General features: G+C 38.9%; 1 protein-coding gene across 3 annotated transcripts in view; it reads right to left on the reverse strand.

Annotated features, from left to right (window-relative positions):
• Positions 1 to 15,749, reverse strand: part of NCAM2 (neural cell adhesion molecule 2) — a 201,140-nt gene that overhangs the window by 45,283 nt on the left and 140,108 nt on the right. For all 3 annotated transcript variants that reach the window (XR_014563577.1, XM_083736450.1, XM_083736451.1), the window contains exons 10-13: positions 13,514 to 13,701; positions 12,240 to 12,336; positions 8,046 to 8,219; positions 1,564 to 1,683 (exon numbers count right to left, since the gene is read on the reverse strand). Coding sequence is in view for 2 of the 3 variants with exons in the window: in XM_083736450.1 (XP_083592576.1) it covers positions 1,564 to 1,683; positions 8,046 to 8,219; positions 12,240 to 12,336; positions 13,514 to 13,701 (579 nt within the window). In the remaining variant the exon portion in view is untranslated. The remainder of the gene's footprint in view (positions 1 to 1,563; positions 1,684 to 8,045; positions 8,220 to 12,239; positions 12,337 to 13,513; positions 13,702 to 15,749) is intronic.

Below are 15,749 nucleotides of genomic sequence, written 5' to 3' on the forward strand. Positions count from 1 at the left end.
ATCTATGCACCATACAGCAAATCACACAATGCTCTCCTTCTAAAATCCCTGGCCTGTGAGTTACCAAACTCTGTTTATGCAATTTATTACACAGACTAGAAAGCAACCATATATTTTCTGTTGCAGGACAGGTTGAGGAAATTGAAGCAGTGGAAAAAGGGACAGCTTGCTTGTACAAGCTGTTGCACAGCTAAGCCAATTGTACTCTTAATGCCTTGAGAGGAGAGAGATGTAAATTAGGAAACCATGTTGCTGTTCCTTTTGTTCTCTCATGTGTTTCCAACTAGAAGCATTTGTGCCCCACTCCCCATGGTCCCCTATCTGAACTATGTGAACATACTAGAAATCTCCATATGTTCAAAGGAAAAGGAAATGATTAATAAAAATTGCTTTCCTGACTGGTATGCTGCAATAAAAAAGGTAATTGAATTTCACTTTATTTATGGAATATTACTTTCCCACAGCTTGGAAAAGTCTTTAGAGAACTTAGGTTTCAGCAGATACCCATTAGTTACGTGAATGGTATGTACCTGTAATGGATATATTGTGTATATTTGGAAGAAGTGGTATAGAGAGTTTTGTTTACTTTATGTGTATCCCAGAATGAAACTATTTTCCTGCTATGTATCCCAGTGAACCAGAAGGTCAGCACAGGATATAGCAAAAGAAAACTCACAGATGGTATGGGTGCATGGTCCACACACCATGGATGTAAAACACATTTAATATACTGTTATGGGTTTCTGGGTGCCCAATGCCCTCTAGATTCCTGGGTTTAATCAGTATGCTGAGAATTAAGATGAGCTAACAGTGCAAAGGGATGTGGGTGGTGCTGTGGTCTAAACCACTGAGCCTAGGGCTTGACGATCAGAAGGTTGGCGGTTCAAATCCCCGCAACAGGGTGAACTCCCACTACTTGGTCCCTACTCCTGCCAGCCTAGCAGTTCGAAAGCACGTCAAAGTGCAAGTAGATAAATAGGTACCACTCCAGCAGGAAGGTCAATGGCGTTTCCGTGTGCTGCTCTGGTTTCACCATAAGTGGCTTAGTCATGCTGGCCACATGACTCGGAAAAACTGTCTGTGGACAAACGTCCGATCCCTCGGCCAGTAAAGCGAAATGAGCGCCGCAATCCTGTTACCTTTTTTAACAGTGCAAAATGGCAGGCTAAGCTTCTTTTCCAGTCCAGGATATTGCCTGGGGGAATTAGTTAAGGAGTACAATGATGCTGATGACCAGTCATCAACACATCAAAAGAAGATCCTTGGAGTCTGGGGAAATGGAGGTTTCCAGGGATAGCAGTGGGTGTGATGACCCACTGGAAAGAAAAGTCTCCCTTTAAAAACATGTTTGGAGGAAGGGGAGGCATGGAACATCTTGGTGGGCTGGTCAACACAGAGGGGGGAAGTGTTGTTTTCTGCAAGTGCTGTAAATGCTGCTGAGAAGCAGAAGGAGGAAATGGGTAGAATGGGTGAAAGAATCAGCAGCAAATAAGCATCCAAAGTATCACCGAAACTTGATTTTTCAACAAATATAATTCATTAAAGAGTAAGGAGATTACTTACGAACTGGCAATGTTTGAAATATCTCAATTTTGCTATATTCTCCTTGCCCTTTTCCATTTACAGCAGCAACCTTCATTTCATATGTTGTATTAGGTTCCAGGTTGCTGAGAATAACGGTTGCTAAAAAAGAAGAAGAAAAACTTTGCTTAGAAACACACACATGAAATAGGATATAGCATTTTGTAACATTGCTGCTTCAGTTACTTCAAAAGCGTTTTACAAATTTTATACTGAGAAGTTAGACAAATATATTTTTATATTTAAGCGGGAATATTCAGTTCTTCGCCAATAGGCAAATTTGTTTTCTGCTTTACACAAGAATGCTGCTATGATAGTGCAATCAGCTTTGGTGTTATGAGTGGCCAAATGATAAAAAAAATCATAACAGTGAGCATGTAACTATCTATGTTCCACTAGAATTGTCATCACAAGTATACTGCAGGATGAGGGAACTCAACACATCTAAGGAAACATAAAAATTCCATGAGCACATGTTCAGACAATCACACCATGGCACTATCTCAATGAGTGTTGTATATTGAAGGAGAGTGTGGTTGTCCTGGAAAACTGCAAGCCTGAATCCAATATAGAAATATATTTTAATCAACAGAATAAAAGTATAAGTTTAATGTTCAATAGATAGCATGGGGGAAGGGGGAGATGATGACAATTTTCAGCACAAAACAAGAGTCAGGTAATTTCTACTATATGAGTTGTGACTTTTTACAGAATACTTTTGATAGGGTGAAAGCCTTATCAAGTATTTCAGGGAAATAAAATAATAATATTGTATGATTGTTGTTGGGGTTTTTTTAAAAAAAACAAACCCACAAAAACACTTCAACTAAATTGTGTATGGATGTGTTGTTCTTCTAGCAAGCAAAAATAATTTTTGAAGCATGCCATCTTTTCTCCCCTTCCCTTTCTTTAAAGACACTATATTAATTTTCATGCAGGAACTGTCTCACTAACCAAATTACCTCAGTTTGCAATACTCAAATAACAACTCAATTCATAAATTGTGAGTCAAGAATCACATTATAAATGTCACAAAATAGCTGAAATGCTAAGTTGCACTTTCATAATAAACAATTTGTATGCTAAAGGTTAAGACATATATGATAATTAAGTATTGCATTATACTTTCTTTTAAATCAATTTGAAACCTTAGGAGGTTGCAGCAACAAATAATGGGAGTTTCACATTTCCCTATCAAAAAAATGTTTAGTTTCTCTGAAATGAAGCAGCAATGTTTTAAATTGGGATGAAGTGGTCTAAGTGGTGAGTCCTGGGCACAGCTGGCTTTATAGCCAGAGAGCAGACCTTAGAGCAAGTTGTCCCTCCGGTTTGCTCCCCAAGCAGCCAGCATGGCCAGTGAAGGAGGAAGTGATGTCCTCCCCTAGCCATGCAGGGACCAGAAGATCAGACTGCCCCAGTCAATGGATGCCAGACCACAATTGCTGCTCCTCACCAGGCTGGCAGTAAGAGGTCCTTCTGTATGAAGGTGAAACTCTGATCTGTTCGGAATTTTAGAAGCAAATTTCCTTTAGGATTTTTGGCTGCCTTATCTACCTACCTTTCCGTGTCCCTACAGCTAAGCTCAGTAACTACTGAAGTGCATGCTGAACCATGGCCCTTCTTTATTGAATTTGGTTATGCAAGCCAGTTTTCACATTCAACTTCTACCCCTTTTAAAAGTCAAGCGAAGCAACATTTAAAATCAGAAAAGAAGGATGTGCAAAATAGGGAAGAAGTGGAGAAGGAGGAGAAGAAATCTTTCTACCTTACATTAATTAACGAGAATAGCCACCTTCCCCATCCAGAAACAGCAAGTGGAAAGATATCCCATGGTTTTACTGCATACCCTATTTCAGCAACACAAAGTTCTGTACCATTCCTTGCTAGATCCACATACCCAATCAAGTTGCGAAATAGTCCCAATAATGCAAGGTTGCCATATTTTAAAGAGCAAAAAAGAGGACACATTTGCCAACTACTTTTAACTATGGATCTTATAAAGACTCTCATTGTAAATACCCCTCCTTTATGTAGACTATAGAAGCTGTGAAATATTTCTATGTTCTGTAATTTTCAACAACAAAATAAGAATATTCAGTAATTTGCTTATTTAAATAAATACCCTCTATTTTTGCTGTATCTATTGTAACAATGAGCTGAAACTGTTTGGCTGAAGAGAAAAGAGAAAAACAATTCTCCCCAACACTTCAGTTAAAATTGCTACAGTGGTTACAGAAAGAGGCTGCTTCCCTTACTTCTGGCTATTTGTGGCACGATAACAAGGGATCTGAGGGGAAACAACTGTTGCGACCAGGACAAAATTAATGCAACCTTTATAAGAAAGGGGTTAAATTATATCCCAACAATCAGGCTGTCACACTTGCTCACATAATCAAGAAAAACAAACAAAACAACCTCCTACATAGCTGACACACTCACACTAACCATGACTGAAAAGGGGATAATGAACTTAAAAGAGGGAGCCCCAGACAGACTATACTTCACTGTGAAAAATTAATAATAATAATAATAATAATAATAATAATAATAATAATAATAATACCCTGCCCATTTATACAAGAATTCATAAGATATTAAAAGCTTCCATAAACAGGGCTGCCTTCAGATGTCTTCTAAAAGTCGGATAGTTGTTTATTTCTTTGACATCTGATGGGTGGGTGTTCCAAAGGGCAGGCGCCACTACCGAGAAGGCCCTCTGCCCGGTTCCCTGTAACTTTGCTTCTTGCAGTGAGGGAACCGCCAGAAGGCCCTCGGAGCTGGACCTCAGTGTCTGGGCAGAACAATGGGGGTGGAGACGCTCCTTCAGGTATACAGGACGGAGGACGTTTAGGGCTTTAAAGGTTAGCACCAATTGTGGTTGGAAACGTACTGGGAGCCAATGTAGGTCTTTCAAGACTGGTGTTATGAGGTCTCGGCGACCACTACCTGTCACCAGTCTAGCTGCCACATTCTGGATTAGTTGTAGTTTCCGGGTCACCTTCAAAGGTAGCCCCACATTGAGCACATTGCGGTAGTCCAAGCGGGAGATAACTAGAGCATGCACCACTCTGATGAGACAGTCCGCAGGAAGGTAGGGTCTCAGCCTGTGTACCAGATGGAGCTCGCTCATCCTCACACTCGTGCCCATTTAGAAAAACTAATATTCACACCAACTTATCCCAAACACCTGCACACTGTTGGTAACAGCAAACAGGATTAAGTTGAAACCTAGGGCTGCCACTTGCAGCATAACAACACTGAATCATCCACAGGCAGTCACACACCCTTGAGCTCACCCCAGGAAGCCCTGCAGGATTCTTTAATAGCAACGCTTGGTCCCCTTTAAAGGGGAAACACAGTCACACACACACACCAAGGAAAGTGTGCCTGCAGAAAGCCAAGCAGAATGTCTAACAGCAAAACTCCCTCTTCCCCAGCTGCGTCACATATGCACACATACAAACACACTGGACTCTCCCTCTCACAGGCAGGCAAGCAAGGATTATGGAAACGACCCTTGAGCCAAACACACACACTCACACAGGCAGGGTAGAGAGGACCAGTACTCTTCTAGCACGTTCACTTACCACCTCTACGGACTTCAACTCCCAAACTCCCCCCACTCCTGACGTTTTGCCTCATTTTAAAAACCTGCCTGGACAGACACTTTAAGCTGGAAAAAGAGGGCAGGTCTGGGACAGACAGATGGCAACCCTACCATAATGGACACACATCGCAGAGTTTGATTGTAATAAACACAAGATACAATAGCAGAGCTATTTTGCTAGAGAAATATGAAAACCAAAATAAGTAAATAAAATGGGTTCAACTTGGCATTTGCTCCTCCTCACTATAATATCTTCTGAGCAGAGTTCTCAGGCAGGAGCGTACCTATGGGTTGATCAAGCTGGCCTCCACCAAGGGTGCAGGCCAGGGGTGGTGGTATAAAATCATACGTCTCCACCCTTGTTAGGAGTGGCTAGGACTCCATCTGCATTCACCCTGGGTTGCTGCTCTGCTGCTCAAGCCATGAGGGGGGGGGGGAATACAGCTGCTAGCCATGGGCACACCTTTGCCAGGTACACCTCTGTTCTCAGGGAACTTTTCTGCTGGCCAAATTTGACTGTGGCCAACTCCCCCTCTCCTATATCTATCTGCCAGTACTACTTCCAATACTATTCCAGAGGGTCTTCCAGAATAGTCTGGCCCTCCACTGAGTTGGTTTTCTTTCAAAGACAAAATAAGTCTTGGAGTCCGTAGAAGATAAAGGCTGGATCCAACCCACTCAAACCTCGAAATGTTGTCAACCACAGGCCATGGAATGAGGTGGCAGGATCCTTAATGAAACGTTAAATTGTTCATTTTTGTTATATCTGCACATTTTCTCCCCATTGTTCGGTGGCATTTCTTCAACCCAATTAAATGCACCAACCAATACTTTACACATTTAGTTCCGTAAGAGCCAGAAAATAGAACAAAACATTGTTCATTCTGAAGCTACTAAACACTATGTATGATGGACTTTGTGTGAATGGGTTTTAATTAGTATGTTCTACGCCCTGTGTTATTTTATTCAGCAGCTTTGTTTGGTCCAGTAAAAGAAAAGAAAAGAAAGAATGTTATCATATGAAGGACCAGTTCCAAAACAGTCTGTGAAGTACTGCAGTTATAATTAAATGCATGCTATATAAATAGATGTGTAACAAGTCAAAAGCTTAAAATTTTACATCTGTTTTCAGAAGTTCAGCCTCTGGGTAGAGAAAGTGAGATTATTCATTACAATGAACGTTAATGCTGCCATCACATAACCATTAGAAATCACATTGTTAATTTCTTCATTTTACTAGTTCTTTTAGGATATATGTATCATTTCTGACACCACTAATTCTCAATCTCCCAGATTCCATTTAAAGTTCCTATATTGTAATAAAGTCAAAATGTAGCACTACACAAATACAGCATATTATAAGAAAATAGTATGTCTGAGGGACACACTAAACTGAGATATTGATAAAACACACACATTGTGGCTTGTGTAATAAACAACTTATTACGCTGAACAACCTCAAATGCTATTTGAGTGAACTGTCTCCAAACTACTTGAATATATGGTGTGAGCCTATAGTCTGATTTAATCAAGAAACTGGGAGTGTAAAATTCTATGCAAGTATCCACTATGCATGTAGAGTTACCTTTATTTTTAGTATTAAAAATGTTTTCAATAACAAAAAGAATTTTGAAATGTATGTAACAGATATGCCACAGTTATCAAGTAATGCATGCTATACAAATACAAATATTTGTGCAGTGTTATACTTCTAATATTGCCCAGTTTTTATCCAGCAATTATAAAAGTTTTAAATTCTTGCATTAATTATGTTAATAAATGGCTTTCCCCACCCAGTCATTTTTTTCTTTGCAGGTATAGATATTAATTTCCCATGCTTTGCCTAAATAATTTTCGTGGCTACTAATAAAAACATTACAGGCATTATAATTCTTCCAATGTCTTTAGCTATCTTAAAACACAGAAAGGCTAATACAGGGAGATACAATCCTTCAGATTGTCTGGACCTTACCTAAATATGTATAGCCACTATATATTAAACACACAAACATACCCAAAACTACCACCAATTTTATTAATAATCTAATCATGTAATCCTGCACCCATTTACTCAGTAACAAACCCCATTAAACTCCCACATATAGAATCATGCTGCTAGAGTACTTAGTATAAAAAACAAACGCCATAGGAAAGCTGGGCCAATATTTCTCTTGGCTCATGAATTTTAAAGTTTGCTTGATATATTTCTTTATATAAAATTCCATAAAATGTATATCCACTTGGCGAGGACATTTGTATTTGTGTTCACTTGACTTTCCCTCTGTCATTTTCTTGTCCAGGTAATGCAACTTCATGTATGCAAGAGTTAAGTGTGGCACTCCCCCCCCCCCCCCAAAAAAAATCACATATACTCTTATGGGGTGTGAATTGGCAATGACTAACCAGAAAATATATATTGGGGTCATAATGAAAGTGTCATCCTAGTGTGTGGTAGTTAAGAAAGGAAAATTCTGCTTGGAAAGAAATTGAAAATAGTGTGGCTATATGTTGAATAATGTGTTTTAGTCACTATACCTTAGGATTTTGTAGATCTGAAAATGCTTGAGAAAAGTCAACCTGATAGTCAAGGGGCTGGAATAACTCTGCTATGAAGAACATCTTGCTTGACGACAGCATAGTAAATCTTATTGGTTTAATTTTGAAACTATATTACACACTAAAATTACCACAAATATTTAAAGATGACTATATGTGTTCATTATCTAAAACATGTTAGTTCCCTATTAGAGAATGTGTTCTCCCATGTAATACCGTGGACAGAAATGAGCATTTAACAAGTATTTTCCTTTTATATTCATATTATGAATTATCCCCGTTTTTCCCATTGCAGACTCACTCTGAACTCCATGGGAAAGAACGACTTTCCATGTTTCTGAAGAGACTTCTTTGACATCCACTTGATAATGATGGATTGGGACGCCCCCATGTGAATCTGGTTTATTGAAAGAGACTTTAGCAACCGTCTGTGAGATCTCTATAATTTTTACTCCATGTGGACTGGATGGTACATCTAGGGAAGTGTAAGAGATAAGTAACTAGAAATTATATTCCTTATCAATAAAAACATAATACTGTGTTCAGCATCTTGAGAAGAACATATTATAAAATGTGTACTGATGTGTCTTAAAATGTCAAAACCACATTGCAGAAACATTAAATGATATTCTGTAGCTAATGTAGCTAATGTTACATGGTTTCAGCTTGTTTATGGTAGCATGTTAAGTTTGTGCTCACGTGACTTTACCTCTGTCATTTTCCTGTCCATGTAAATAATAATAATAATAATAATAATAATAATAATAATAATAATAATAATAAATAATAATATATTATTTATACCCTGCTCATCTGGCTGGGTTTCCCCGGCCACTCCGGGCAGCTTCCAACCGAATATTAAAAACAATACAGCATCAGACATTAAAAACTTCCTTAAACAAGGCCGCCTTCAGTTGTCTTTTAAAAGTAAAATAGTTGTTTATTGCCTTGACATCTCCTGGGAGGGTGTTCCACAGGGCAGGTGCCACTATCGAGAAAGCCCTCCGCCTGGTTCCCTGTAACCTCACTTCTTGCAGCGAGGGGACCACCAGAAGGCCCTCAGCACTGGACCTCAGTATCCGGGCTGGATGACGAGGGTGGAGACACTCCTTCGGGTATACAGGACCAAGGCCGTTTAGGGTTTTAAAGGTCAGCACCAACACATTGAATTGTGTTCGGAAATGTACTGGGAGCACAATTCCCAATCTAATTCCATGCCAACTCTAACCATCCTAGATATGGATGGATGACGAATTCATTTCAAACGGATCTGTACATGGTTGGTGGTTCCAACCTGACAAAGCTCTGCACACATCAGACTTCTCTTGCATCAAGTGCCAGCTTATATCTGAGGCAACGATGCCTTGTCAGTTTTGTTTTGTTTTTAAAGAAAAGGTTAAATGCAAAGGTTATATGCAAATCTGAATTAAAACGGTATATTATATATATGCCACATATAAAAGCGTCAAATATTAGGGTGCAGTAAAGTTCACCACCTCATGTGACCAGATGCTACAGATGATTGCAATAGGTTATTCTTAAACTGCATTGTTAAAGAAACAAGTACGTAATTCATCTCCTGACTCAGTTTTACTTGCTGTTAATTAACCTTTAGAGTCCAAAACAGTCTGGGACAAAGCCACTGTAATGACTTGCTTTGCCCACATGAAACAACCCAAGCCTCAAGCTCAGAAAGGACTTCTTCTCTTCTGTATTTAGATGGCTTATAAAAACATTTTTATTGCAAGATGAGCTTGATGACCAACAGAGCAATCCAAAGCCCTGCTGGGCTCATGCTACCAGGACAGCGGGGTGGCTTCTCTTTCTCCTCCTTTTTGCATTCTCTTTATTCTTCTTCTTTTTCTTCTTCCTTCCGTAGTTCTCCACCCCATGGATTTTTCTTCCCATTGGGAGCACAAAATAATTAAGCCAGCTTGGGGAGGGAGGAGGAACGTTGAATAAACAGGATTCAAAACATACTTCAACACACACCCTGTTGTGTTTTCTCAGCCATTAGGTAACTGATGATGGAGAAGTAACAGCAGTTGGTTCTTTCCTTAGCCCAGTCACTGGAAGGACACTGAACTGCCTTTCCAGGGACCATAAAAGTGACCAGAGTCTATGTTGTTTATTTGTTTGATGCTGGTTTTTAATGTTGCTATTCAATTGAACTGGATAGGAATAATCTACCAAATATATATTTCCCCCTGCAGCTTTTTTTCAGCATTCTGGTTCATTAAATCATAAACCTTAGCAATATACATCAGGAAAGTGAAATAAGGTTGCTGATTTTTTTCTTCACTGGCCTTTATAGTAGCCTTAACAAAATGGGGGTTTTCAAATACAGGGCTTAATATATTTCCAAAGAATTGCTGTAGTACAGAATAAATGTTAAACAAATCACATGCCATGGCTGAAAGATGCTAATGTATTCTTAAAACTGCCATCCTTCCCCTTAACACAAAACTGTTATATTAACAGGTATAAATATACATTTCTAGGGGGTGCAGTGCTTGTGAAATATTTGCTTGGCAAACAGTTTTTCTTTGCTTTGAGTAAATTTATTGAGCTGCACAACCCATTATTTCTTCAGATAAAAATGTTCTGAAGCAAAAATCCCCCAACTCTTTGTCTTGTAAACTTCTCTTTTAAAGAATGCATTAAGGGCTGTTCTCATAAAACTTATAAAAGAAATGTTAATTGCTTATGAAGGAGGCACAGTGACATTTAGCCAGCATAATCAACCTTTAAGAATTGCAGAACAATTAGAGCAAATGAAGTCAGAGAGAAAGCTACGTACATAATCACCACCTTGCAACTATCTGGCTTTGTAATGAGATTTGTGTCTTTGATCCACATTCTTCACTGGTGTAAATTACTATCATTTCAGTCATGCCTAGTCTGCACCAGAAGACACCTAGATTTATGTGCTGTGGTGTAAAACGTGGCTAAAATAAGTCACAGTATGTCAAAAGCAGGCTAGAATATTTCTTTATAGGCATGTAAACCCACTGCAATAGTGGGTTGTGCATCTCACTCATCCTGCACCATTGCAGTGGGTTTACATGCCTATAAAACCCTCTTCCTCCATTAACAAGATTTTGTGAGAAACCAATGTGGTTGGCAATGCAATCCTAATCACGCTAAGGTGAAGGCACATTGAGGCCACTGAATTACTGATGGTGAGTAAACATGCTTAGGATTGCAGCGTTAAGGGCCCTCACTACTACAGTTTGAGAATTTCTGGTCTAACCATGTGTAACCATTATTGTACTAGGTATATAAAACTTTACTGTGAAATGCTGAGCTTGGGTTGGCAGGCTCTGATGCAGGAGGAGGAGGAGGAGAAACAGAGGGAGCCTGAATGCTGGGAACCTGTCAGAAGAAAAGGGAATCTTGCCTTTCCACCCCAATGTCTGTTGCTTGGAAACAGGGAACAGGGATGTCACCTAGAACCAGATCCATGTCTGGAGACTGGAGCTGACCCACCCACCCTGTCGTAGCACACACTTGCAATCTGAACATTCCTGTGAGACGAGTGAACATGTCATACCTCATCTTGGTGGGCAGAGAGTAGAAACTTCTTGATACATTTCTGTTGCCTCCACCTAGTTCTCAGCTTTTTGCCTTGCTCTTGAACTCCTGAACTCTTGTGTCTGTTGCTGAGCCTTTACCATAATTTGCCTGAATAAATATATATTTCTTGCTTACAAGTAAGAGCCCTTATTTGCATATTTTGGGGTGGGAGCCTGGACAGTAGCAGTTATTGTCATATTGATGTTTTTGAGGGTAGGAACAGAAATTTTAATTATGCCTATTGTTGCTAACCATTTTGCTTTCTCATTGCCAAAAGAGCAGGGCATATATGTAGTAAAATAAATAAATAAGTATTTGAAATAAATTATAAAGAAGAAGGCCTTCAATGATATTCCCTCTTTTTCCTCTTCACATCCCACAGAGGCCTGTAAGGCTTGCTCTCATTCTCTTCTCTCTGCCTATCTCTAAATCACACACACTGTTCAAAAAGCTTAATAATTTCATTTATTCAGCCAAGTGTCTCTAGCTTAATCATTGTATGCTCTCAAGAAACACTTCGCCAATCAGATTTTAGGGCCAATTATATTATCCAGTGTTGTTATGGTTTAAAAATTATATGTTTCCACTATTCATAAGCTATATTGAGATTTTCACTTCTACACATTAAGTAGGCTTATACATTCTTAAGTACATTATTTATCCATTTTTCATTAAAGTATTGCTTCTCATGAGCTACCTTGAAGCAGTTTACAATATGTAATATATATACAAAAAAAACTTTAAACAAATGCATATATAAAAATATTTTTTTAAAAAAACACAAATTTATGCATGCACACACACTTTCAAACAACAGCGCACATAGCCTAAATTGAACTCAGTACAAGCTGGGATAAGTATCTCCATTCAGAAAGTTTGTTGAAATAATATATATAAAAAAACAAATATTTTTACTTACCAGCTAAAGCTAATATATATTCTTGATATCGTGTTCCTATTCTATTGGTGGCTGTGCAGTTGTACCGTCCAAAATCATTGTCAGATGTAGGAGCAAACTTTAGGGTCACAACAGGGGAGGGGGGAAATAGATAAATACAAATGTGTATCAGTCTGCATGTAAAAACAAAACAATATAATATTTAAGCAATTTAATATTATCTAGTTTTTACCCCCCCCCAAAAAAAAGAAATAATAAAAATAATAATAATTGTGAATCTAGTTACATATCCATCTAGCAACTGGAAATGGTTAAGCATAAATATCCACTGCCATTGGATGGTCATCTGTCATGGATGTTTAGTTGATATTCCTGCATTTAAGGGAGTTGTACTAGATGTCCCATGGGGTCCCTTTAAACTCTGCAATACTAAGATTCTGTGATTAACATCAGGTTTGAGAAGGAGCCTCCATTCTGGGGGCTTGATCCTGCCAACAGCAAGCACAGTCTAGCTGTAAAGGATGTCACATAGCTTACTTGCTAAAATCAGATCTGTCACCTACTTGTCATGTACACAGGGCAACTGCAAGGAATAGGAGACCCAGTTGTCCTTCTGTCCACTGTACAAGTTACTTTTGATTTGAGGTAGCCAATGTTGTGCCCTATGGATGCTGTTGGACTGCAACTCCTATCATCCCTCACTATGGACCATGCTGGTTGGGGCTGATGGAAGTTGGAGGGTACCATGCTGGGCAATAATGTTGGAAAGAAACACTGCTATAGAGTATAATTTCACCAAGTTTAGGGGCTCAGCTGCATAAACCTTGCTGGTATGCACAAGACAGGTGATGAAGGAGGGCTGTATTGAATCTTGTCTGAGTCCTCTGCGACAATAACACTGGAACTGCACTTGGAGAGGATCAATCCTATGCCTGTTTATTCTGAAGTCCTTTTGAGTTCATTGGTGCTTACTTGGGATAAGTGTATATAGGATTGCTTACACACACACACACACACACACAAACACATACATATAACACTAGGAAAAAATTGACAAATGCAAGTATAGAATAACAAACCATATCAAATTATTATTAGTAGTAGTAAAAGAAAGATGTCAAATCCCGCAGGGAGATTGTTCCAACAGGCTAGGGCCACAGCCGAAAAGGGAATGTAAAAGGGAAGGGTGTAGAATACCTCATCAGAAAATAATCTTAGTCGCAATTGTAGAAGCAAAGATATTATGATTTTTTTTAAACAGTATTTAAGTTACTAACACAGGTTCAAGGTCTTACCTCTAGTATCAGTTTGCTTCCAGCACTGTGTGTCTTTAGATGAGTTGAGTTTCTTACAGGTAAAACTAGTTTTCCTTGTTTCCATTGAATAGATGCTGATGGATTAGATAGAACATCACAACTTATATTGATGGGATTTCCTTCCCAGGAATAATATGTTGTCTGATTTGAAACAAAGACTGGAGCATCTGCAAAAAAAGAGAGGACATATTGTAAAAGTGTGTTCTTGCTTTCTCTTCAGTCAACCCAACGCTGAGAGCCAGTGTGGTGTAGTGGTTAAGAGCGGTAGTCTCGTAATCTGGGGAACCGGGTTTGCGTCTCCGCTCCTTCACATGCAGCTGCTGGGTGACCTTGGGCCAGTCACACTTCTCTGAAGTCTCTCAGCTCCACTCACCTCACAGAGTGTTTGTTGTGGGGGAGGAAGGGAAAGGAGAATGTTAGCCACTTTGAGACTCCTTAGGGTAGTGATAAAGCGGGATATCAAATCCAAACTCTTATACAAGATGCTGTAGAGATTTCAATGACCAGTTATATCAGTGTGTAATATATAAAGAAGTACTCCGTAATAATTTCTGACATATTATTAGCACACTTCCTATTCTATTTTGTTGTCATGAACAAAATACCTGGCTTTATACTGCACTTTTAAATACATTGTGTGAGTGGGGCATAATTAAGCCTATCCCAAATGCTCAACACACTATATAGATGCACAATGCAAGATCAACTGGAAAACAAATCAAGCTACTTGGAGAAACAAGATATAGTTTATTTGCTTATCTGTGAGAAGATTAGTTGTTTGTTGAACAAATCGTGGTTAAAGCAAATCATGGCTTAGTGAACATGCTTGAATGCATTTTTGACATTGCTTGTGTTAATACTCAATGACAAGTAGCTATTAAAATTATTTTTTAGAAATTATTTTCAAAAAAACCCAACCTAAAATCTGATTTAAACTTAATTCTCACATAGCAAACAGGATGAAATCCCCCTTTTCCTCATTAAATACAGTTTCAGGGTGGAAAAATTGTCCCTAAGCTATTCTCATCAAAAACACTGAAAACAAACAACTGGCTATTTCACCACTGCTAAAAATTGTCACCTGAAACATCTCATCATGTCACATCATGCCTTCACTTCACCTTCCCTTGATTACAGGAACATGATCAGATTTCTATGTGGCTGCTGCATAATACCTCAAATGGATTCAGCTAGAGTGACCATATGTGGCATTCATAAGCAGAGGCTACAGAATATGCATTGAAGAAGCTACAGAAGGAGGTCAATGCCAGGGGACAACATCATTAGGCACTCACTGACCCAGCTAATTGCCTTTGCTGCTGCAGGCTGTTCCCCTTCTGATCACGCAAGAATCAATGAGAGCAAGGAGGGAAACTGTGAGAATTGGGCCCAGAGGGAAAGAGTACACTACTGGACCATAGTGAGGAGCTGGGCCAAATCAAGGAAGGGGCTCTATGAGAATGCTCACAGCTCCCCATCTTCATCTGGATGGCCATCACAAATTGAAAGTTGAAAATACGACTTTAAAATAGTGGCTTTAAAGTTGAAGATGAATGGGTTTGCAAACCGTGTGACATGAGATAAGATCCATCCAAATAAGGTAGATTCGTTTTAAAAGGATTAAAACAAAAAATGATGCCCAAGAAATCACTGAATCCACAGCTTATATGACAGAACACAGTTTACTGGAAACACCAAGCTTGGCAGCAAATTGAATTACTTTGACTTTGACACATGAAGTACTATTATGACAGTTAAATTGCAGAGCTGTCAATGGTATCTGATACGACCCGTAATTCAAAATGAAGCCAATAAGTTCAAATGAGAGGAAGTGTGTGCTATACTACTGGTAAATTAGGCCCATATCAAGAACATATATAGTATTTGATAGAATCATAATAAATTATAACTTGAGTTATAATTCTCAAGGCACAGAACCACTAAGCACCTTTCATTTCTAAGAGTTTAGCATCTTCATAGTACTGTATCAGGAAGAAATGTATCTGAAAGTCTATAAGGCTTTCCTGCCTATTTGTTTAATAATTTTATTATTATTCCACTTGGGTGGAATCAGGCAGAGATACTAAGAAGTAAAAGGTGCAATGGGGAACAGTAAAACACAGCCACTTAATTCTTAGAAATGCAAAACAGAACTGTTTTGTGTAAGCACAGTGTTTGTGCTATCTGGAGGGGGCAGTTGAGGAAGTAAAACTGC

This window comes from Podarcis gaigeae (assembly GCF_964106915.1).
Source record: "Podarcis gaigeae genome assembly, chromosome: 4".
In the NCBI taxonomy this organism is placed as follows: Eukaryota; Metazoa; Chordata; class Lepidosauria; order Squamata; family Lacertidae; genus Podarcis; species Podarcis gaigeae.